Genomic DNA, 25,321 nt, shown 5'->3' with positions numbered 1-25,321 from the left:
GCCTTCCCCTGAGTGAAAAGAGATACCAGAGCTTGGAGGAAGGACAGATGATTTATATGATTTTTAAAAGGTTCTGCTGGAGATTTTTACCTGCTGCTAGCTCCTATCCCCACTGCTGCCCCTTAAAAATCACTGCTCAACAGGAGCCAATGGGAGCGTGGAGGAGAGGGAGAAAAATGCCAACATGTGCGGGGCAGGTGGAAATTTGGCTTAGGATCTCCACTATAAAAAGCATTAGAGCTGTGTGTGTGAGCGAGAGGGAAGTGGGGAAGAGAGAGATTGCAAGTATGTTCTCACAATCTACATTGTGAGGTTGAAAGTGTTTTTCATATTGTTTCCTAATATTGTTTCTGGAATTTTGAGGGACACAAAAAAGTTTCAAATATAAAAAGCTAATTATTTTTAAATTACAGGTACTTTCTACTCTGTGTCAACTACTTTTTCTATGGAGAGACTGTAGCTGATTATTTCGCTACATTTGTTCAAAGAGAAGAGCAACTTCAGTTCCTCATCCGCTACCATAGATTTATATCATTTGCCCTCTATCTGGCCGGTAAGTTAAGGAAGACATTATGTATCGATATGTAGCTAACAGATTTTACATGCTTATTTTTATTTTTGTTGTTTAAATTCATAGCATCCTTACTTTGTTACATTGTTATCCAGCTTCTTTTTTTAAATTTTTTATTGTCCCATGTAAAAAGCTATTCTTTTTTTTATTAGGGTCTTATAGAAATTATATCTTAATGGTGATTTTAAAAAGAACTTATTTAATAGTCACTCTATGTATTTGAGAAATTTCTTTGCAAATAGTAGTAAAGAAACTTTTAAATATATGGATTGATATAACCAGGTATAATTTACAAAGAAACTTTCACACTTATATTGCTTTATTTGTTTCCAGGTAATAGAGTTTTCATATAGACTTAATCAGGGTATTTAGTTTTTCTGACATGGTTCATTACATAGTCACAATATATATAAATACAATGTTTTTATTTATAGTATGCTGTGCCACATGTTTTTTTTTTTAATTTTAGATTGAGAATCTGATACTTAGGATAAAGTTAGGATTACAGATTTATTTTCCATTGAAGTTTCTCAATCATATACAAATTTTTAAGAAATTGATTTAGATAGTTGAACTTACATCATTAAACAGGTGTCTAAAATATCACTTTCTATAAAGCATCTATGATTACATTTTCATTCCTGAGCTTAGTAACTGCTTCCCCTTCTTTTCTCCACATTTGTAAAATTCTAGGTAGCAATCCTTAATTTTTCCTTCAGGTCTGTCCTATGTCTGTTGGTAGCTTTTTCAAATGTTCACACAAATCAGTAGCATATCAGTTCTCTCTTTTCCTGGAGACCCCTGTTCCAGAGACTTCTGTGGTGTTACGTTGGGCTGGCTGCTGGTCGGCCTAGTGTACCAGCATGATTTGGCCTTATTTCTTCTCTTCCATGCCCTCCAGTTTCTGGGTTTACACACTCATTTTGTTGTAAGCATGGCCTTCGATAGTTTCTTATGAAATGTTCGTAGAAGATAAACGTCTAAAAATATTTTTATTCACCTGGCTGGTATGGCTCAGTGGTTGAGTGTCAGCCTAGAACCGTTGGACTCCTGCTCAGAGCCCATGCCTGGACTGCAGCCTCCATCCCCAGTGTGGGGCATGAGGGAGGCAGCTGATCCGTGATTCTCATCATTGATGTTTTTATCTCTCCTTCTCTTTTCCTTTCTGAAATCAATAAAAATATATTTTAAAACACACATATTTATTCTGTTCAGACAGTTGACTGCTTTGGCCAAGGCCCCCACTTACTAGGAATAGACTTTTATTTAATACTCTGGTTTAGAAGCCCAGGCCTCACTCTTGCCTTCCACTGAGCCTTTCTGCTCACTTTCCTCTAGAAAAATACTACCAGCTGTCCCTGATTTCTTAGGTTTGCTAAAAGTGATCTAATCTCTTCTCTAGCTTCCAAAATTTTGCAGCCATTTCTCCTCTGTTTTCCTTTGACATTTCTTCCATTCTCTTTGCTCTCTGGGTTTTGTTTCCTTTATTGTTTTCTTGCTCTGGGTTTTTGCCTAAACCTTATTTTAGTTAGGCTTCTGGGTCAGAATAGAAACAACTGCATGTGGTCTAGTTGCCATTTTAAGATAGAAATCCTAACTAGTCTTATATTTTTTATTTTGGCTTTAAAGAATTTACTGTTTTCTCTGACGGCTCCGGGGGCTGACTGGCCTCAGTGGGCAGTTCTGACAGGACCTCTCCCGGGGTGGCCTCAGATGGAGGCAGTGCCAGTCTTAAGTCTCGACTGGCTGGACGTTCGAGGTGGCTGGCTCTCAGGGCCACAGTCAGTGCTGGCTGTTGACTTGAGCTCCTGCTTTTGGCCTGTCCCTGGGGCGTGACTGCCTCTGAGCACCAGGGATGGGTTCTGAATAGGGACGGAGTGCGCCAAAAGCCAAGTGTCTCAAGAGTCCTTAATTAGGTGTGTTTTTAAACTGGTTTCCAGAAGTGAAAGCATGATGCCTGTCCGTAGGAAATGTATAGACTAAAAAGGAGTATTCAGGGAAACCCCCCTCCTGCCTCAGATTCTGCCTTACTGTCTCTGGGCGCTCACAGCAGCGATTGCAGACTTTTTTTTTAGTGTTCACACTTATATGTTTGTATCTTCCATCCCCCCGCCCCTCCCTTTTTTTTTTTTAATACAAGCAGATATTCTATACCTGCTTTCCCCCACATGATGTGGCTTATGGGTGGCTTTATGTTGGGTCATCGGAATTGATCTCATGTTTTCCGTACCTGCGGCAGCATTGGTGTTGATGTGCAGACAGCAGTATCTGCTAGGCAGAATGTCAGGAGGCACGGGGACCATTATTACCTCGGCTTACTTTCCCTTCGAGGTTTGCTCGCTCTTACACTCGAGGATAACTTCTCAATTGAGTGGTAACGAAGATGTAATTTGTTTTCTTTATTGTTTCTTTTTCTACATTTTATACACCACAGCCTCCCAGCCAGCCTTTATAGTGCTTGCTTGCTTCCTACCCTGTTTTCCAGCTCAACTTTTATCAAATAAAACCAACATCCCTTCCTTTTTTCTCTGACTGATTTCTGTCGGAGAAATAGTGCAGTTCAGGCTCTTGGACTCCCAGGAGCTTGTGGACAGTCAGTGTCATTCTCCCAGCAAACATGTGAGTGCTTTCCAGATGCTCGGCCCTGTGGATGGAGCGGAGGAGACGGGGGGGTATGGCCGACTGGGTGCCTTCCAGGGTCTTAAAATGGGTGGGACATGCATCCCCAAGTTCATTGCTGAGACATGAACCAGGACCTCTAAGAGCAAGGAGGCAAGGAGGGCATACTAACATCTGTCTTGTCTCTGCTTTGCTATTCCCCATTAGCCTCTCTCTGAGCCAAGTCCAATCTGTGTTTGTCCCCTTCACCATGGACCAACGACATAAAACAGCATAGAAATGGCATTATTACCTGAGCCACAAAAGCGATCTGCCTGCTATAGAAGAAAAGCTTAAAAGCAGTCATTTTAAAGAGGTCTTTTAAAACTACTGATTACTTCAATGCCACGAATTCCATGTCTTAACCCCTCCCCACCTGCTTGCTTTCTTTCAAGAAAAGGATGTCATGGCTTTCCATTGTGTCTCTACACAGAAAATGTTTCTGTGTTTCTTTTGCAGTTCAGCCAGTCAGATTACTCTGAAGGTGTCTAGTAGGAGGTGAGGTGGGATCTGGGAGCCCGTATTCATTCTCTTCCTTTGTCACCATCCTTGTATTCCACTGACATTTCAAATCACTCATCAGAATATAGCCGAAGGCAGCTGCTGTTTGGTTCAAGGCTCTGATCAGAATAGTATCAAGCTTTCTTACTAGTGTATAGAATTGCCTTGATTAATATGACTTAGATCTACTAAGTCTAGTATTTATTTCACATAAGATAGATTAGTTGATAATTTATTTTCTATCTCAGATTTCACTCTCTAAAGACTAGAATGCATGAATGGCTATTTATCTAAAATTAAATTTGGTGTATGCATTTCCAATACCTACCTCTGTAAAAAAAATACTTATAGTTTAGAAGTTTACTGGCATGTTGGGCAAAAAGTGTTTATATTTGCTTCCCATTATTTTGGTATATGTTAAATTTCAGTTATTTAGGTAGAATTTTTATTTAGTAAAACTTCATTGTAATATATTTGTAGGCTATTAACATAAACACTAGTGCTGTTTGTAAATCTTATTTGAGAATATATTTTACTATCCTATCTAACAAAAGAGTAATATGCAAATTGACCATACCTCTGCTACACTTAAAAGCCACACCTACCAACCAATCAGAAGCGACTATACAAATTAACCCAACCAAGATGGCTGCGGCCTTGGAGAGAGCAGAAGGCTTGAGTTGCCCCCGGTGATGGAGGAAGCCAAGTTTCTGCAGCCATGGCCTGCCTTGGCCTCTGCTTAAGGCTACAAAGTTTCAATTATAGAAGATAAATAAATCCCAACAAAAATGGCTATAAATCCCACATCCCAGGGCCTCCCCTTAGGTCTCCAGGGAGTGTGGCCAGCCTGTAAACTACCACAGGCCTCTTGCTCAGGCCACCCCATGCCCCAAGGGAACCCCCACCTTGATCAGGGACACCCTTCAGGCCAAACCAGCTGGCCCCCACCCATGCACCAGGTGTCCATCCTATCTAATAAAAGAATAATATGCAAATTGACTGTCACTCCAACACATAAGATGGCTGCCCTCATGTGGACACAAGATGGCCACCACAAGATGGATAGCAGGGGAGGGCAGTTGGGAGAGACCAGGCCTGCAGGGGAGGGCAGTTGGGGGTGATCAAGCCTGCAGGGGAGGGCAGTTAGGGATGACTAGGCCAGCAGAGGAGGAAAGTTGAAGGCAACCGGGCCTGCAGGGAAGGGCAATTGTGTGTGTGTGTGTGTGTGGGGGGGGGGGGTTCCAAGCCTGCAGGGGAGGGCAGTTAAGGATGACCAGGCCTGCAGGGGAGGGCAGTTAGGGGTGACCAGGCCTGAAGGGGAGGGCAGTTAGGGGTGACCAGGCCTGAAGGGGAGGGCAGTATGGGGCAAACACACTGGCAGGGGAGCAGTTAGGCATCAATTAGGCTGGCAGGGGAGTGCTTAGGGAGTGATCAAGCTGGCAGGCAGAAGTGGTTAGAGGCAATCAGGAAGGCAGTCAGGTGAGCAGTTGGGAGCCAGCAGTTATAGATTGTGAGAGGAATGTAGGACATCCCTCAAGGAATCTCAGATCAAGAGGGTGCAGGTTGGGCTGAGGACCCCCCCCCCCCCCATGAATTTTGTGCACCGGGCCTCTAGTAATTATTGTAATATGATCTGAGACATTTCAAGTCACTCTTAACCTGAGTCTTGCTAATGGTTTGTGGAACCACAGATTATTGAGGATCATTAGATCTGAGTGTTTAATGCATTTTAGCCCAGTAATACTTAGTAAATTAATGAAGTCCTTTGTTGTGTATTTCCATTCATCTATAAAACTGACACAAATAAAAAGGTACCTATGTCATAGGGATTTGGGGGGATTAAATGAGTTAATACTTGTAAAATACTTAGATAAGCTCCTGGAACATAAGTATTCAACAGATGTTAGCCACCATAGTAATTATTTTTAATTTTTGTATTGTGCAGAGATTGAAACATTCTATATATATACTTAGTAGACTGACATAGCAAATTAATTTTTATTCAACTGAAATTTAAGATCTGGTTTTCCATGTCCACCTATTAGCAAGCAACGAATTCATTTATCTAACATAGGGGATATTTCTTGAATTTATGCATTGGAATTTATTAGGTGTTTTGGAGACTACAAGATCATTTCCAGCAGGAAACTTTTACTTAAAATACTTAATAGAAGAGTAGGCGACATGCCAAATGAGTAAGTGGCTAGAGTATACAGGTGTGGTGAGGAAGGTAGGCTTGTTTGAATTCAGTGAATCTTACGCTTTGTAACCAATTGCACAACAAGCACATGGTCTTTGTTCTTGAGCAGGTTTCTGCATGTTTGTGCTGAGCTTGGTGAAGAAACATTACCGACTGCAGTTCTACATGGTATGTATTAATCATTGTTCTCCAGTCACTGTACATCATAGAAACCCTTACGTTTAATTATTTTTTTTCTGAAGTGAGAAGATAAAATGTAATCTGCTACTTGAGGCATAGGTGTGAGGGATATTTCCATTTTGGGATGACTATTAAATACAAAAGGTTAAAGTTGAAACATTTTTGAGGATTTAAAAATTTTAACCATTTTAAAATTTTCTAAAAACTTTTTCTTTGAATATTCTCAAAGGCTATAAAATTAAAACCAAGTATTTGGATTCCCTAAACTGGTAGAAGTTTGAAACATTCCCATAGATTTCTGAATAGTTAGTCTGAGGAGCTGACTATATTTACCCTATTTCTCTGTGGAAACTTGCTCTTCGTTGAGTATGAAGGAAACAAAGCATGTATTTTCTTGGTAGCTATGGTTAGTCATAAAATTTCATAATTCTTTTCAGCCTAAGGTATTTTATTAGTTTATCGTTGAACAGTGTTCAGTGTTTTTGAAATTTATCATTGTGAATGATGAACTTTTCTTATTTCCTTAAAAGGTAGCTAATTATAAAACTTAAAGTGAAAAACATAATGTTTAAATATGTGAAATCATGTATTAGGCTTGTTTTGGATTTGGGATATATTTTATATTCTTTATGCTTTGCTTTTCTCCATTAAGATCTCCTGCTGAGCATTAGTGTTGAGAAATTGTAATATTTCTTATATTTCTAATTTCTGGAGACCTTGAGAGGAAAATTCTCAGTGAAAAATCTAGAAACCATCAAGACAAATTAGAAATAATAGGATCTCCTATGAAAATATAAATGGTGCCTACTGGAAAAAAATCATGTATGCATTTTTAAGCAATCGGGGTCAAAGAGAATTGGATCTTTTAAGCAGATAAAAATAAAACAAAACAATATAATATTTGCTGAAATAGAAAATAGTTTATTATGAATAAATAAAAATCTAAGAATTTTGAAGGGTAATAAATTCCAATCAAAATTATGACCCTAGAACTATGAGCTTTATTTCATTCACATTCGACTCATACTGACGATGCTAAAAGTCCCTAACAGCCACCTCTCAGGCTGCATGGGACTGAGACGCGAGGCCTTTGGAAATTTGACATGGATTCCTGCCATTGAACAGAGCTGTGATAGTCAACTTTCAAGTATGGAAAGGTGGAGTTCAAGGGCAGTTGATCTCTCCTGGTTTGAATCATTTGAATTTAGAAATAACTTTTTATGGGAAAAAGTTACCATAGTGAACTCTGGAAAAAAAAAAAAAAAGAGTTTAGCAGATTTAATAACTGCAGAACGCAGCCAGAGTAAAATGTTCCTCTCTAAATGTCATAACAACATACATTTCTCATTATCATAGTAAGCCGATGGTTCGAGACTATGGTTTATTTTTTTAATTTATTTAATTTTATATATTTTATTGATTTTTTTACAGAGAGGAATGGAGATGGGTAGAGAGTTAGAAATGTTGATGGGAGAGAAACATCAATCAGCTGCCTCCTGCACACCCCCTACTGGGGATGTGCCTGCAACCAAGGTACATGCCCTTGACTGGAATTGAACCTGTCACCTTTCAGTCCACAGGCCAATGCTCTATCTACTGAGCCAAACCAGTTAGGGCTTTTTATTATTATTATTATTATTATTATTATTGTGGTTTTTTTTAAAGAGAGGAAGAGAGAGGGATAAAGACTTAGAAACATCGATTAGCTGCCTCCTGCACGCCCCGCACTGGGGATGTGCCCACAACCAAGGTACATGCCCTTGACCGGAATCAAACCTGGGACCTTTCAGTCCACAGGCCAACACTCTACCCACTGAGCCAAACTGGTTTCGGCCCTATGGTTTATTTTTTATATGGTTGTAAGTTTAGCTCAGTATGATAAGCAACCCATCTGTATATAAGTTGAGATTACTTTTTAAAAATGTTTTCATGGTTTTAAGGTTCCAGTAGGCACCAAAATGAATATAATTCGCTAACAACATTTATTTTGTATAACCTTATCTTACAAACTTTAACCAAAAACCATGCTAGGAATGTGTTTTTCAGAGTTACTCCTGCTTCCTGGCTGCACTGATCAGTTGTGTTCACTAACTGTTGTGTTGTTGGGCTTATTAACAGTTCGCATGGACTCATGTCACTTTACTGATAACAGTTACTCAGTCACATCTTGTCATCCAAAATCTGTTTGAAGGCATGATATGGTAAGGGCTTAGAATTATGCTGCTTTATACTTATGTCATAGCATTTTTTAAAGCATTTTCACATTGAACAGTGTCTCACAAACTTCTACTAAAATGTGCTATTTGTTGTTGCTCTATTCCATTAAATTACCTTACTGAGTTCTGTTGATTTATCACTTGACACTTGAAGACAAACGTGTTAGCTGGGCATATGCCTTATTCAGGCTTCAAATAAAATAAAATAAAAGTTTCAAATAGTTAATTACACTTTCAGGCTTCGCTACATTTGAATGTGACTTTTTACAAAGCATCACTCTTTTAAAATATATTTTATTGATTTTTTTTTTTTTTTTTTTTTTTTTTACAGAGAGGAAGGGAGAGGGATAGTTAGAAACATTGATCAGCTGCCTCCTGCACACCCCCTACTGGGGATGTGCCTGCAACCAAGGTACATGCCCTTGACTGGAATCCTTCAGTCCGCAGGCCGATGCTCTATCCACTGAGCCAAAAACGGTCAGGGCCAAAGCATCGCTCGTAAAAAGAGCATATTATTTACATGGGATGCAGAAAGAACATGAAAGTTTGCTTGCCAGCATTGTGCTGGCAAAGCATTTCCTCTAGTGAAAGTGGTTTGTTCCACTCTGCCTGTGTATGGGAGCAGGGGTTCAGATTTCAGATGTGTGAAATTACTCACTATGTAGCAGTGGCTTGCCCATTCAGAAAGCATTTTTGTAAATTAAAAATTAATTTCAATGGGGGAGGGGAGATGGGGTTATTTGTAATACTTTCAACAAATATTTTTCAAAAATAAATTAATAAAAATAAAATTGTATTAGTTTAAAATTATGAAAATCATTAGTTAAAAATTAGAGTGGAGAAAAAAAGATTTTAAGAAATCTGACCATAATTTCTCCACGTTTAAAAAAGCACTCATTAATTAAAGTCCTTTACAGGAAGTTTTGTGAAAATAAATTATTCCCAATGACAGTTTTGTGATTTTTAGCCAAGGGGTTGGTGTTATTTATGTATAATTAGAATCATTTTAAGATTGTCTTCCATATACAAACTTTTAATTGCTGGAGTAAGTTAGGAAATTAATAGGTTCTGTATAATTAGTAGGGTTTAATGCAATTTTAGGCTAAGATAGAATTAAACTTGATAATTTTTTCTGAAAGATGATTTTTATTAAGAGCTTGGTATAAATTTATCAGATTATACTCTATCTAAACCAAATGACTCTTTTTCATTTTGCTTTTTAAAAACTGTTTCTCATGGCTATTTCTTTCTCCTCTCCCTTCCTCTCTGAAAATATTTTTTAAAATTCTTTATACTGCTATAATTTGTTCATCATAAAAATGAAATTTGAAAGTCCACAGCTATAGAAATTCATTATTTAATATTAAAATTAAATTATTTAGTATATTCCTTAGCAATGTTTTCCCATTATGTTAATTTACGTATAGATTTTGCTCTGCTTAATTGCTAAGCAGGCAAATGTGGTTGATATTTAATGTTACTAATAATGTTTTGGCAAGTGTTCTGTTCTAGTTTACTCTGAAGTGTAATTCAAAGAGTTATTATATTGACTCATTATGAGTCATAAGCTGTATAAAAATACCTGTCACTTAATCACACGAACTTGTTTTTGCTGACTTTTTTTTTTTTAAGGTTCCTTGTTCCAATATCAAGTGTTATCTGCAATGACATAACTGCTTACCTTTTTGGATTTTTTTTTGGGAGAACTCCATTAATTAAGGTAATTACAAAATACCACAAGCTACTACCCTGACCTTAAAGATTCGCCACTGGAGACTTAGTGCTGTTGCCCATTTTTTGTTTCTTTTTCTTTTTTATCTTTTTTAAAATTATTTCCAAGGGGCTTCGATCCTCCTTGGCTGCACTCAGGGCAGTGAGCATGTTTCCCGAGGGTGCTGTCTGGTTCTTTAACTGTCCTGTCAGCTATCCTTTCTCCCAGGAAGGCTCACTTCCCCTTTCTGCTGGCTCCTTCCCTCAAGGGTGTGGGTCTCCTTGCCTCTGTGCCCACCCCGCTGTCTCACCTGCCCCTCCTTCACCAAACTCTTTGAAAGCGTTCATGACACCATCTTCACATACCCATGTCCATTGGAAGACTTATACACCCAAACCAAAAAAAAACAAAAAAAAAAAAATTGAGGCCCTACAATAACGAGGAAAGGTTAAAATAAGGGAAGGAAGGACATGTGAGCAGACCGTATTGTTTTGCCTTTGAGTTGCTACTTTTTACAGTCAGTGGAGGCAAAGAAGGAAATGAATTGAGTTATAAGTTCCCATTTTGAGGAAGAAAGAAGCAAACCAGTTCTTTATGGAAGAGCAAGCCATGGCCTTTTAGACCCTTCCATAAATTCTCTCCTGCAGAGCAGCAGCCCAGCACAGGGTGTCAGGCTGAGCCGTAGGGATACAAGCAAGCCATGCATTTCCCTCTAAAGCTGCTCAGCACACGAGCAAGCCATTGCGTGTTCTAGGCTCCTGGACAGCTAGACGTGTTGGGCTGAGGAAGTCTTCAGAGAGGCTGTTCGGCTGCAGAAGATTCACTGTCTGACTTAGAACAGAGTTCTAGTGAGCGTCCTGGGCTGGATTAGTTGCATAATGTATGCAGATGTAATTAAGTAAATTTACCCCTAAGTCAGTATGCTGTGGAACAATTCAGTTATTCTTTGAACTCATCAGCAGACACTTTTGAATTTGAGTCAGCTCCCACTTCATGATGATAATACTGAATTATCCTCAGACAAGGTATACATCTGTCCCTTCGCTACAGCAGAATTGTCAGATATGTCAAGAAACCAGTTATTTCTGCCAACCCTCTTGGCTTTGAGCTTTTTGCACATCACCACCGGGGGCCTGTAGACAATGTGTGTGGCCTAGCTGTCTCCCGTTTCCATCTGCAGAAGCTTCCCTACAGAGAGGAAGGGAGAGGGACAGAGAGCTAGAAAGATCGATGAGAGAAATATCGACCAGCTGCCTCTTGCACACCCCCTACTGGGGATGTGCCCGCAACCAAGGTACATGCCCTTGACCGGATTAGAACCCGGCACCCTTCAGTCCGCAGGCCGACGCTTTATCCACTGAGCTAAACCGGTTTCAGCTTCCCTGGGATATTTATTGTCTCCTGTCCCTGTATTCCCACTGAAAGGGTCATCACAGAAGCCGTCAGTGACCTGATGACAGCTCCCCTGACATCAGTCCTGCCTTTGCAGGGCAGCTCAGGCAGTCAGTGCGGGGGGGGCCCCCCCCCGCCCCCCCCACCCCGAGCCTCCCCTCCTGCACCACCCACTTCCAGACCGTCCTCCACATTCCTCTCCCTGAGCGCCCCAGGGACTGGGGAACGGCAGCTCTGACCTGAAACAAACGGTATCTGTTCTCAGAAGCCCAGCACGGTCCTTTCTTCATGGAGACAGACATAGGTTGTGACGGGGGAGAGAGAGAGAGAGAGAGAGAGAGAGAGAGAGAGAGAGAGAGAGAGAGAGAGAGAGAGAGAGAGAGAGGGGGGGGGGGAGGGAGGGAGGGAGGGAGGGAGGGAGGGAGGGAGGGAGGGAGGGAGTGTTTAGTTATGCCTACCTATTTTTGGAGTGTGTCCAAAGTTTGAGGGCCCAATATGTGTTACATATATCAGAGAAATCCACACAAGTAAATTGGGATCCTAGAATGAAGGGGAAAGGGTGGCAAAGCCACTCCAAGGAGAGATGTATGGGAATTCATCCAGCAGAGCTTGCATCTGTGTTGTGTGTTTTGGGGGTACACAACTCTTATTTTATTCTATTTGGCCTTTTCTAGCTATCTCCTAAAAAGACTTGGGAAGGATTTATTGGCGGTTTCTTCTCCACAGTCGTGTTTGGATTCATTGTAAGTTTTACTAAGATTTTTATTTTACTTCTGTTTTGAAAAATGGTAGCAAGTGTATCAGTCTATCCTAAACCTAAGAGAATTAAACCATAAAATGCTAATACTGTAGTTATTGAAGCCCACTAAGCAGAATCTATTCTGTACCCCAGTAGCTCTCCTCCTGGTTTCATATCGGAATCTCCTGAGGAGTTTATTCAACATAGCGGTCCCAGCCCCACACCAGGCCAGCGCCCCGCTGGGGTTCGCTGAGGCCTGGAGGCCCTCTGCCGTGTTTGGCAGTTTTCAAACAGCTGCTGGGGACACAGGTGCTGGGACAGGTGGTGGCCTTGAGTAAAAGCAGAAAATACAAATGGTGTTGAAGAGCCCTGCCTCCCTTATACATGATGCTATTTGGCTTAGCAAGCGCTTACTGCCACATGCAGGAAAAGGTTGTTAAAGATAATTGTGTTTACTTTTAACCATGAATAATGGTTCTTGTTAATGTTTTAAAAATTACCTTATAGTTATGGAATGTAGGTTTTTGTTTTTTTTTTAAATTAAGAGGTATCTCATAAGAAGCAATAAAGATATTGTAAAAAGTAAAGTGGCTGGATATAAAGTAAATATATTAAAAAATAGGAAGTTTAATTTTTTAAAGTGTAGTCCCTAACAATTCTAGAATACATTCCACAGCCAAGTATACAGTGACTGGAAACAGCATGAGAGACAGCAAATGTACAAATAAGTGAGAAGTATCAGGCTCCTGGCTGGGAAAAGCATTCCTCTGTTCAATCTGCACGTTTCGTTCATCCTCGATGAAAATTCCCATAGGATCTGGCAAAGCTGACCCAGTCAGTATTTGCGTTGACTACGCTACATACTGTAGAGTCCTGAGGAGACAGTAACTCATAAACAAAATGGTAAAAAGGGAACTGATCCCTTCTGATGTTTATACATGACACAGCAGGGATTATTAATTTAAATAGTACTATAAGAATTTGGTATTATTAAAGACTAATTTAGAAATAGTACAAGAATAGCCATATCATTGGAAGAAAACAAACAGCTATCCTGTAAGAATGTAATGCATGGCAAAAGTAATGAGGAGGGACATTATATATTTTCTAACATAATTTTGAGGAAGCTGGTTAGAAGCAAAATCAGTTTATTAACATTCCTAGTGTCAATTTGCATTTCCCTTAATCAGTCTTGAGCAGAATAATGGGGTGAATGGCTGCAGAAGCAAAGAGAATAAACTGTTGTCTAACAATTTCAATTTAAAATATTTTGTTTTATGTATCTTCTTTCATGGCTGAGAAAAGCTATATTAAAAATTACAGTGCTGTGATCAAGGGAAGGATAGTTAAGTTTTCAGGGTTGGTTAACAATGGTGTTTTTCATTTATTTATTTTTTTTTAGTTTTAAATCACTGGTTATTTATTAATTGATGAAATTTATATAACATTTATGCAAAGAACTTCAGTTCTGTACTCTCCCATGCCTAGTGCTTCTGCTAACATTAATTATATGTACTTTAGAAAAGTAAAACCTTGTTGAAATGCTTGTTTGAATGTTTAAATCAGCTTCTTTTTCTCCTTCCTCTTCCTTGTTTTTATTGTGGTCACATAGATATAATCTCATAGATTTCCAAAAGGCCTTCGGTTTTCCAGTGGCTTTTCAAAGTCTTTTATTGGTTCAGTTTTGACCATCAAGCTTTGAGAATACATAGCAGAATGTGAATACAAAGAAACTTTGGCATTCTACTCTGGCTGTTCTGCTGACACACACACCACACACACACACACACACACACACACACACACAGTGTTTCATGAACTCCTGCTTCGTTATTCAGGCTGCCTATGTGTTATCCAAGTACCAGTACTTTGTCTGTCCAGTGGAATACCGAAGTGATGTCAACTCCTTCGTTACGGAATGTGAGCCCTCAGAACTTTTCCAGCTTCAGAGTTACTCCCTTCCTCCCTTCCTGAAGGCCGTGCTGAGACGGGTAAGATAAATGTGGGTAAGGTCCTCTCTCCCAAAGGGTAAGATTTTTACAAGACATTGATTTCTACAGAGGTTGATTTCTATGATACAGCCGTGGTTTCACTGTCTGCTTAGCGCCAATAATGTGTTCTAGCCCCTTGTAATTTCCCTTTCTTGAACATAAAATGAACATTACTGTCATAAACCTGTTGTTTATTAGGGGTTTACTTGCCGAATGGTTTGAATACTGATGCTATACTTCATCTTGTATTTGTTTTGAAACATTTAAAAATATTCCATAGATTTCTGAAAATTGGATGAGTTACAATAAGTTACAACATGTAATTGGCAATGAATTGGCTACATTTTATAAAAATATATTTTTATTGATTTCAGAGAGGAAAGGAGAGGGAGATAGAAACATCAATGATGAGAGAGAATCTTTGATCAGCTGCCTCCGGCATGCCCCCTACTGGGGATTGAGCCCACAACCTGGGTGTGTGCCCTTACCTGGACCTTTCAGTCTACAGGTCGATGCTCTATCCACTGAGCCAAACCAGCTAGGGCATGAATTGCCTAAATTTAAAAATTAATTAAAATTTACCAGCTCGCAGTTTTCTTGGTTTTTCAGGGGAGCTTTACTAGCAGAGAAAACTGCTGCTTCCAAAAACCAGTTTCCCTTCCGGAAGTGCACTCCTGCCATTTAAAGAAACCCGAGGTCTTACACCGCAGGCTGTGCCATGCTGTCCAGCAGAACCTGCTGGTGTGTGCCATCAAGACCGGGGGCGGTTACTTAAACTGAGGATTCAAATAATTGTGTGTTGTGTGTCTACACATATGTACATGCACGTATCTGAACCATTTTATTTTTAACTAAAGTCCATAACTTTAGAGAATAATTTATTTCTCTCATGAGTGCTCAATACGTAGATTCCAAGAGTTTTTCCAGTGTCCGAGCCATCTGTTATCTGCAAAGATTTGATACTGCCAATCTTTGATTAAGATTGGTGCTCTCAATGATGGTTGTTAAACCATACCGGCCGGCTCTGCACTGTCCGTAGTCTGTAGCTTTAGTTTATTTAAAGCAGAGAAAGAAAGAAAAAAAAAAATGAGGAGCAAGAACTTATAACTAATGAAACAATTTGCAGATTTCTCAATTTTTATGATCTCAGTAGATCTTTTATAAACATCTTGCTGATGCACATTTTGGTATATTTTTTAAAAGCAAATTATTTTCATGTGTTTCCTTGACATTTAGTTTACTATTAATAGGCCAGCCCTACCCTCATTCTGTCATATTAACTTTATTTCACTTTAAGTGAAATAAAATTCAAAATTTAAAATAATATATAATTACAAAAACAAAGTATACTGCAGGTAAAAAACAAATTCCGAAATTAACTCAGCTGATTCTTGCTGAGTCTACTGCTCAAGTGTTTAGAAAGTTGCCTGTTGGTTGCAAGGTTTTGGTGTGCCAGGCACTGTCAGTGGCATGCAGAGGACACGAGAGTGCGGCTAGGAGAAGATGGATAAGGAGAGCTTGCAATGTATTTTTCTTCCGTGAGCCTGAAATTAGCAAAAATGTTACATGTTTTGACTTATGATTAGGTCATATTTTTAGTTTAGGTGGTGTGCTCAAATCCAATTTTAATGCCTCACCCCTCCCTCTTGTTTTCCTCCGCAGGAGAGAGTGAACTTGTACCCTTTCCAGATCCACAGCATTGCTCTGTCAACGTTTGCATCTCTGATTGGCCCCTTTGGAGGCTTCTTTGCCAGCGGATTCAAAAGAGCTTTCAAAATCAAGGTGTGTGTTTAGGTTCTTTGTTATAATATTGGAAAACGTAATAGAGCTGAAGTTCAGTCCTCTAAGGGTCTCATCCATTAAGCCTTGCAGCAAAAACTATTGGTTTCAGGCCTCACAGGAATGCTTCCTCGTTGGTTTGAGCGTATTCTTCCTTGTCAGGTTTTGGTCCAGCCATGTCATGTCAGCCTCTCTTATAGAAACGGCATGTGTTACTTAATTGGGGACAATACAGAACCTTGGTCCTTCAGGCTCTCGGCCAAGAATTGGGCACGAATCATCTAAAGATGAGTGTCCTGCTACAGTCTCACTTCAGGGACAGACAGAGCAGACTCGGAATATGTAAATGTCCATTCTGCTCGACCAGGGGTCAGCTAACTTCCGTAAAATCCCTTGGTCATTAACCACACCCTAACCACTCACCTCTAGCCTCGGCCATCGCTGTGGGAAAGCCTGGCAAACAATGTGTCCATGAGTGGGCATGTTGTTTATTTTATAAATCAAGTTAATAATACAAAAACAGTGGCTGGATTTGGTCTGTGGGACATAGTTTGCTGGCCCCTGTCCCAGATACTTAACGTCATCCCTATGTTTTACGTTAGATTCTTAGGGAGTGACACACAGGGTGTCCCCCAAAAAGGTACCCCCAGTTAACAGCTGATTAGCTCAATTGATGCTGCTGCTTCTTTTCAACTTAGCCCATTGGAATTAATAACCATTCCAAGTGTGTACACATTTTTGGGAACACCCTGCACACTTGCCCTCTCCTCTCAGCTCTCCTCCCATGGCTTCACCAAGCTCAGAGGGAACATTGTGCCTTTAGAAGTGAGAGAGGGCAGGCCTCTCTGAGGGGGTGGCATTTGAGCAGGAATCTGAGAAGAGGAAGAGGAGGCCTGCAGAGACAACTGAGGAAGAGAGCCCCAGTGAGTGCACCGGAGGGAGGAGCTTAGCCTGTTTGAGTGGGGGGGGTGAGGGGGGTGGCCAGTCCAGCTGCAGAGGCTGATGGAGTCAGATCAGGGAGGGCCCCAAAGGCCAGGGGAGTGAGGGACTGGGTGAGGATCTGCGATGGGGCAGACGGTATGTTAAGTGGGACGCAATACAAAAGTGGGAGAGATGTTGTCCAATTAGTTACTGTGGCTGTCTTGGGCTGCAGTTAGTAGGGAAGAGAAGGAAGGACACGTGTTGGCAAAAATTAACCAAGGATTTGTTTTACACAGAGACGTGTTATATTTGGAATGGCATTTTCTTTAATAGTCTCCAACCCAGGGTTTCCTGTTGACTGCTGAGAATGTTTTCCTGTCCAAAATGCTGTAATTGCTGCTGCATTTTAGATGCTTATAGGTTGCCCCAGTGAATGAGAAGAGGAATTAGTCATTGCTATTTCCCAGGCCCTGAGAGATATGGATATATCTGTCCAGCCAATTTGCAGAGGCTTACTAACCAAACCCTCAATTCAATTGACTGATGTGTCCCATCTCTTTTATGTTCTTTTTACTCCAACTCTTAGAAGAAATATTTATTATAATAGTAAATGTTTATTTCAGAGTAAGAACCATTAGGATAAATATGAGTTAAAATCAGATGTACATCTGTCAGCAATACTAAAATAGCTCCCAAAATAGTTTTGCTTAATCAGAAAAGTGTAGTCTGTAAAAATATTAGACTAGTAATAGCTGATAGCTCTTTAGATTTGGAAAAAGTTTTCTTAACTAAAAAAAGTTAGTGCTAGTATTAATATTTAATGAGCATTATTTTAATATTGCTGGTCAGTTCAGTAATGTTCTAACATGGGTACAGATGCCAAAGATGTGGTTTTGATCTGCTGCACATGGTCTAAGTTTGTATTTGGCGTGACAATCTAATAGTATTTTCCCTAGTGTCCATGATTCCAGAAACATCTTTTATAACAATTTTTTTTTTAATTGGCTAATCTGTCGGTTTGTTTTGGTAGGATTTTGCAAACACCATTCCTGGACATGGCGGGATAATGGACAGATTTGATTGTCAGTACCTGATGGCAACGTTTGTGCATGTCTACATCACAAGTTTTATAAGGTACTTTTAGATTTTAAAAAATGTTTTCACACTTGGTTTCTTGAAGTTCTCATTTCCATAAGCATTGGTTTGAACGAGTTGCTTTGCTGTTGGTGGTAACCTATCATATCAGAGGGCATGGCGGCCCCTGGAGCTGTGTCACACGTACCCCTGAGCAGTGTGCTTACATTACATCATTGTATTATATGTAGATTTGAACTGACATAAACAACGGTACCTATTGTGGTCTTTAAAGGGCCAAGTTAAAATCCACTCAGTATGGATGGTACTGGATTGGAACATCAGAGATTTAATTTCTTGGTTGTGGGTAAGGCAATGATAGTGAATACAAAGAGTTAAAACGGAGGCCATAATAGTACATCGAGTTCACCCATTATTGCCTGAGGGCCTGTTACATATTGGGAAATGTTCTTGGTACGAATATAGCTGAGAAGAAAACAAACCAAATACATGCTTCAGAGCTTGCATTCTCACTGGGGAGTTGGAGGGAAAAGGGGACAAGCAGACACTAAACAAGTAAATATAGCTTGTTTAGGTGGTTATAAGTTCCACAGAGAAAAATAAAACGTGCCAGGGGATCGGGTTGTGTGGGGTGGGGTGAGTGGAGGGCGTTGCTGTTTTATTTAGGGTGGCTTATTCTTGTTTTTAAACCTTAATGTTTTGGGTCTGCCCCCAAAAGGCCCATTTGGGGGTATGGAAGCAGAAAACGTGTTTCCTTCAGAGAGTTATTTGAAGTTGAAACTCATATTTATAGGTCCCTAAATATATACCCATTTTAAATACATACTCATAACAGCATGAGAATTTTTGTATTAACACTTATTTTTCTTGTGTTATCTTATTAGGAGTTTATATTTTTCTTCAATAGTCTTGTTAGTTTATCTACCTCATTCATCTTTTCAAAGAATCAAATTCTGGCATTGTTAACTTTATAGTTTTTTCTATTTCATTGCTGTCCATTCTCATCCTTCATCTTTCTTTAGGTTCAATTTGCTATTCTTAAGCTCTTGAGATAAAGCTTACATTATTGATTTTCAGCCTTCTAGTCTGACCAGTGGATTATTTATAAGTGTACTGATTCATTTCCAAACAAATGAAGATTTTCCCCTTCTCCTTTCTTTATTGATTTTGTTTTAATTCCTCTGTGGTCAGAAAACATACTGTTTATTATCTCAGTATTTAATAATTGTTGAGACTTGCTTTATGCCTCAGTGTATTGTCTATTCAGGTACACGTCCCATGTGCACACAAGCGAATGCGCCTTCTGCAGTTTCTGGTGGGCATGTTATATATGGCATTTGGGTGAAGTTTAGCTAAATCTTCTATACTGATTTTTTTTCCCTGTCCACTTATTCTAGCAGTTACAAATTTCTTGTCAAAATCTCTGGCTATGATTGTAAATTTACCTAATGCTTTTTTATTTATTGATTGATTGATTGATTGATTATGGTCTCACATAATTGTCACACCCCCCTCCCCCCCCCTGCAACGTGGCAGGCGCCTGAATCTTCTCCCTAATGCTATTTTTAATTCAGTCATTTGTTGCTTTATATATTTTGAGGTTGTATTAAGTATATACACATTTAGAGCTATCATATATCCCTGTTAAATCACTCCTAATGTCATTATATACTGTTATATACTGCCCATCTTTATGTACTACTTGCTTAAAGCCTATTTTGTTGGGTATTAGAATAGCTACATCAGCCTTATTTTGGTTAGTATTTGCACAGAATTCTTTGTTCCTCCTTTTACTTTTAGCATTCCTCTATCCTTTTAGTAAAAGTGTGTTTTCCTTTTCTCTCTCTTAAAAAAAAAGAGCGAGAGCGAGGGAGAGTGTGTGTGTGAGAGAGAGAGAGAGAGAGAAAGGGAGGGAGAGAGGGAGAGAGAGAGAGAGAGAGAGAGAGGGAGGGAGGGAGGGAGGGAGGGAGAGAGGGAGGGAGGGAGGGAGGGAGAGAGGGAGAGAGGGAGAGAGAGAGAGAGAGAGAGAGGGAGGGAGGGAGGGAGGGAGGGAGGGAGGGAGGGAGGGAGGGAGGGAGGGAGGGAGGGAGACACATTAACTGGCTTCCTCCCATACCAGGGCCAGAGATGGAACCTGCAACCCAGGCACGTGCCCTTGACCGGGGATCAAACCTGAGACCCTTGGTAAACAGCCAGACACTCTAACCAGTGACCCACGCAAGTCAGGGCTTCTTTTCTCTTCCAACAAGCATATGGCTGGATTTTGTTTTTGTTATTTATAACCCAGTAGACAACCTTTGTATTTTTATTTGGAATATTCAATCTATTTGTGTAATTCATTTACTGATAGAGCTGAAAATTAGTAATTAGTGGCTAGGCCCTCAGAACTCTATCTTTGCAGCAGATGGCAGCATTTAGGGCATCAACTCATACCTCAGATTTTTTTCAAATGTGCCTTTCTCGTTGTTTGCCACCTGAAATACTTGCTGCGGGAACACCATGCCGGTGCCAGGGTGCAGCAGGCCGAGCACCTGCTGGCAGTTTTGCATTTAGCTGAGCTTGCTGGAAAAGCCTTCCTTTTCTCTGTGGGCTCTCCTCTGGGTTTCTGTTATCAAGTTGCTTAATCTTTTAGTATATGTGCTGCCAAAATGAGCGCTGTTGCTGAATCTTTGGAAGAAATCTAAGACAAGCTGTGCCCTGACTCGGGGAGACTGTGGCTGTAGAATTATGGCTGCAGTTTTTGGCATGTTCATGAAAGGGATCCATAAGATGGCTGAATCTGAGCATTTCTACTTCCTATAATTCCATTTGAAGTGGACAGTCCTTATTATAAATTCTAAATTTAATTACGCGTGTAAATGTCTCTCTGGTTACCATTCTCCTTGTATTATGTCTTTTTCCCATTGGAATTTACTCACTGCTCTTCAAAAAAAAGTAAACCATACTCTGCCATTCAAGTGGTTCTGCAGAAATGACAAAACGGTACATCTGCATTACCATCTGAATTAGGTTCACTCGGAACTTGATAGATTAGCACTTTAGAAGATCATATAAGTGGCCCCTGGTGTACAAGGGGGGTGGATAAGTTCTAGAGCCCAGGAGGGGAGACTGCAGTCCCCTGACTGAGTCACGGCAGCACAGTGTGAGGACAGCATCCTGGTCTGGAGCGTTCCGACCAGCCCATGGGGTAAGGGGGGTGAGAAGGGCTACAGCGGGGGTGCTGGTGGAGCTGCCCAAAGGGCGGTGCTGAGAGGCCCCTGTGCCTGCAGTGTCACTGGCCCTCGCTGCTTCCCTTCACCCTGAGCTCACACCCTCCCCCTGGGACAGCCAGGGCTATGGGTGAGGAGGCAGGGCTCCCCTCCCTTCAGCTGGAGCAGATCCGCTTCATCTGTTCCTCAGCCTGGGGCCCTCAGACTTCCCTTGGACAAAGGCTGTGGCCCCGCGGCAGATGGGAATTCAGTTCTGGGCTCAGACCCTTTGAGTCCGGCCTCCTGAACATTCATGGTTCCCTGGGCGGTTCTCCACAAAATGCCTTCCATTGTTGGACATTTCTTTGACGCTAACAAGCGAAACACTGTTTTCATGTCCTTTCCCACCAGGAGTTTTGCTCCTTTCCTTACAGGATCTTTTTTGTGTGTGTTTTGTCCAATCTCAGGATCTGTCTCCTATCCCCACCTTTAACACAGGTTGCCCTTCGGAGAATTTTGTCGAGTTCAGATCTGTACCCCATGTACTGCCCAGGACCAAGGCTGGGTTTGGTGTTTGTGCATTCCTGCCATGTGGAGACTGCACGCCTCTTAGCAAAAAAAATCATTTGAGGTTTTTGTTTGTTTTTGTGTTGTTTTTACTGTTAGCACTAACACCGGGCATTAGAGTATGCTCTGATCAGGAGCTGTTTCAGTTCTGTAAAGATCACTGCTCTGCACGGAAAGGCAACATTTAAACTGGGGGCATATGCTTCCTTTAGCTCTCTTACAATAGCAAGATCTCTCCTTTCTGCTTTGTTACCAGGGGCCCGAATCCCAGCAAAGTGCTGCAGCAGTTGTTGGTGCTTCAGCCGGAACAGCAGTTAAATATATACAAAACCCTGAAGATGCACCTCATTGAGAAAGGGATCCTGCAGCCCACCTTGAAGGTATAACCGGACCCGGAGAGGGAAGGACTGAGTCGACAATAAGGAATTCTACAGAAAAGCACTGACAGGCGAAATTTTGTAAATGTACAGAAAAATGGTTGAAAATGCACTAGAATGAAGATTTACAGGCACAAGTGTTTCTTCTCTGAATTACTGTGAATATTTAACACACACTTACCTACTTGATCTAAGTTATGAAATAAGTAGCAGATCACCAGAGTATTCTGTACTTTTTTCTAAAGTGTATTTTCTGATGTTAACTTCCTTTCCCTTACTTGCCATGTTCATAATTTAAAAGACTGTTTTTAAAGAGTCAAATATTATCAAATGAGTCCATTGAGGATGTCTTAAGATTGCACCTGAATGTGTGCCCTTTGCACAAATATTTACTTTTGCACTTGGAGCTGCTCCGGATTTTAGCAGAATGTTCCCTGGAAGCTCACTATAGGAAGTTCGTGCTCCTGCACTTCCTCCTCTTTGGGTTTGAAGTATTTTCTGAGGGCTGAGTTGGATCCAAAACAAAAGGAAAGTAAGTAAGCAATCATTTGCCGGGGGAAAACATTCCACTTTTAGGTAGGTTTGAAATTCAAGAGAGGGAGGCTGAAATTTCTATCTTTATTGGCTGACATCAGACTCTACTTCTGATAAAGTTGTTTGGAAAAAACCTGACTTCGCAAAAGCCTTTGAAGAGAAACAAAGGAGAGTTCTGCTCTGAAGAACATGTGTGCAGCCTCCACGGAGGACAAGCGCTCAGGAGACTGCGTAGGACAGGGACACGTGACACTTTGGGTCCAGTTCTCTGCTTTTCCTTGTTTCCCTGTGAACTGGTTTCTTAAAGTTCTGTGGCCATGAGCACAAAAGATGAGTACGTAGGGTAGAGAGCACGGGTGGTGGCTGAAGCAGAGAGGGGGTGCCCTGCTGAGCGAGAGTGACCCGTCCGTGGATAAGGCTGTGTGTCCCGGCTCCCATGCAGCTGGAAGCTTGAAGATCTGCCTGGAGGCCCAGACCCTGACTGACATCATGGGAGAGCTCATCTCTGTCCCTTTCCTTTCTCACATCATGTCATAAAACCCGAGGACATCAGCTGACAATATTCTTCTTCCAAGAATGAAAATCAAGCAGAAGTGATTTCCCACCGAGAACAAAAAGCACACAAATGTCAAACCTTTGTCTGATGGACGAGGACAAGTTTCTTACCAGTGAATGTAAATAAGCTCATGTTGCTGTGTGCTTTTTATAACCATACTTACTGTATTGAAGAGGCAGCAATAAAATTGCCTATTTGCTCCTTGGCTAAATGTTCGGAGAGGAATAATAGATATATTTTAAAGAATGTTTTACTAATGAAAAGAGGAAATATTTTTGTTTAAATCAAAACAAGCTTCAATTATTTTATATTCCTGTTCTGTACCCACAATCAAAGAGGGTAGATATGCTTGGGTCCCAGTACCGATAGCCCTAGGATGTCTCTTAAAGGGGCAGCTTCATCACGCGCACTGCACGGCTGTCCTGGGTGCAGCTGAACTCAGAACCAAGCGTCTGGTTTCTCAGCTTGGCATTCAGTTGCTTCACAACTGGATGTATTCAGTTAGCGTTATTTCACCCTATTCCATAAAAACCTAGAATTGGCAATGGAAATGTTATAAGACAAAATGATCCCTTTTAAAATCAGGCTACCTACCAGTTAATTTTTAGCATTTCTCATTATTTGCCTCACAAAAGCTCCAAAAATGTTGATCAGACAGGAATGTAGCATATCAATGTTGTAAAATCAAATAAAAAATTTATAATAGGAACCTACATTGATAGAGATTTGCACAATAAAACTCTTTGGAGGTGCACAGTTCCCTTGCATTTTCTATAAGGTGGCTGCTGAGGCACTGCAGTGCAGAGTGATAGTTGAGGAGAGTATCACCGATGATTGGAAAATCACTATGACAATAAAATATTAAGCTAGAAATATTTGGGGTCAGAATAGTAACTTATCTCAAATATACTTTGAGTTGGGTGTACACTATTGTATATGTAAAAAGTAAATTCTTTTAACAGCGCTAAAGTACCTTTTTGTACTTTTAGAGCATGTATATTAAAATATATTTTATCAAATGATAGCCCTAAAACCCTGACTTTGATCATTTTTGTATTTGCACTATGAAAAGGACTTAAATTCTAGTACAGCTACATGATGGCAGAAAAATGAAAGACTAGGAACTTCCTTCAAGGTAACGGTCCATTTTCCCAAAGTGGCTAGTTTGGGAAGTGCTCTGGGGGTACCTATTGCTTGACTTTTTAACCTGTGGGATGCAAATGTTCCCTCGGTGTTTTCCCCTATGGTGATACATATACATTTACTGTCTGAAAAGCAAAGACCACACCTACCCACCCACCTCTTTGTTTTTCGTTTACAGTATCACTTTGTACCTTGGTTTGAACAAAGATAGCATCACTTTGTTCAGGGAAAAAGTAGAAGCAGTGTACATATACTGTATGTGGGCAGGAGGTAGCTCGTAATATGTGTCCATCAGTTCTCTGAATCTTTTACTGAAACATAGGAAAATAAAACAGATAAATCACATTGACCTTGTTGTGCCATTTTCTCGTTGGAGAAGAAACGTTCGTTCCACTAGTGTTTACACAACAATGATGGATACACATTGGTGGGTGTATTTTCCATCACCAACATCTACAGTGACATCTTTGGGGATAATGAAGTTCTGGTGATGGCTGAAAGGTGTGTTTGTCAAGAGGTGATGTCCTTTCACTAGAAAGAGTAAGTGCCGAGTTTCAGTGGCACTCTCTACACATTGCAGAGTCCTGACCCAGTCCCTATAAAGCTTTAGGTCACATGGATGCTGAGGGGCGTCTGTTTGAATAGACATTGTGATTCCAGGTCGGGCTCAATGCCAACACTCCAGGCCCTCAAGCATCAGAACACACAGATGGGTTTGGAGTCTGAAGACTTAACTGTGCACATGCCCACTGTGTCTCTTGGACAGCCCTTCCATGCCCAGTCCAGTTTTCATGTTGCAAAGCTCTGAGATGGGATTTGTTATTTCTAGTTGCTGGGGTCGTTTTAAGGGTTAAAATTATGCATGTGCCTTGGTTTCTGTCCACTCTAGAGGAACCAATTGGTAATCCTTCATTTCCTTTCTTCCTACTTTCTCCTCTCGTTGCCCATCTGCAGAGGGAAGTGACTGAACAGAAAGGTAACCACATCTGGCCACACTGGATT

General features: G+C 40.6%; 1 protein-coding gene across 1 annotated transcript in view; it reads left to right on the top strand.

Moving 5' to 3' along the window:
• CDS1 (CDP-diacylglycerol synthase 1) overlaps positions 1-24,664 on the top strand; it is a 55,036-nt gene extending 30,372 nt beyond the window's left edge. Inside the window, exons 5-13 of the mRNA XM_036411740.2 lie at positions 414-553; positions 6,040-6,098; positions 8,229-8,311; positions 9,959-10,046; positions 12,104-12,172; positions 14,007-14,159; positions 15,822-15,941; positions 17,890-17,993; positions 21,966-24,664. Coding sequence (XP_036267633.1) covers positions 414-553; positions 6,040-6,098; positions 8,229-8,311; positions 9,959-10,046; positions 12,104-12,172; positions 14,007-14,159; positions 15,822-15,941; positions 17,890-17,993; positions 21,966-22,095 — 946 coding nt within the window. The 3' untranslated portion in view covers positions 22,096-24,664. The remainder of the gene's footprint in view (positions 1-413; positions 554-6,039; positions 6,099-8,228; positions 8,312-9,958; positions 10,047-12,103; positions 12,173-14,006; positions 14,160-15,821; positions 15,942-17,889; positions 17,994-21,965) is intronic.
• The last annotated feature ends 657 nt before the right edge of the window (positions 24,665-25,321 follow it).

Source organism: Pipistrellus kuhlii, unplaced genomic scaffold, assembly GCF_014108245.1.
Source record: "Pipistrellus kuhlii isolate mPipKuh1 unplaced genomic scaffold, mPipKuh1.p scaffold_m20_p_1, whole genome shotgun sequence".
NCBI classification, from domain to species: Eukaryota; Metazoa; Chordata; class Mammalia; order Chiroptera; family Vespertilionidae; genus Pipistrellus; species Pipistrellus kuhlii.
This window is presented reverse-complemented; position numbering and strand designations above follow the sequence as displayed.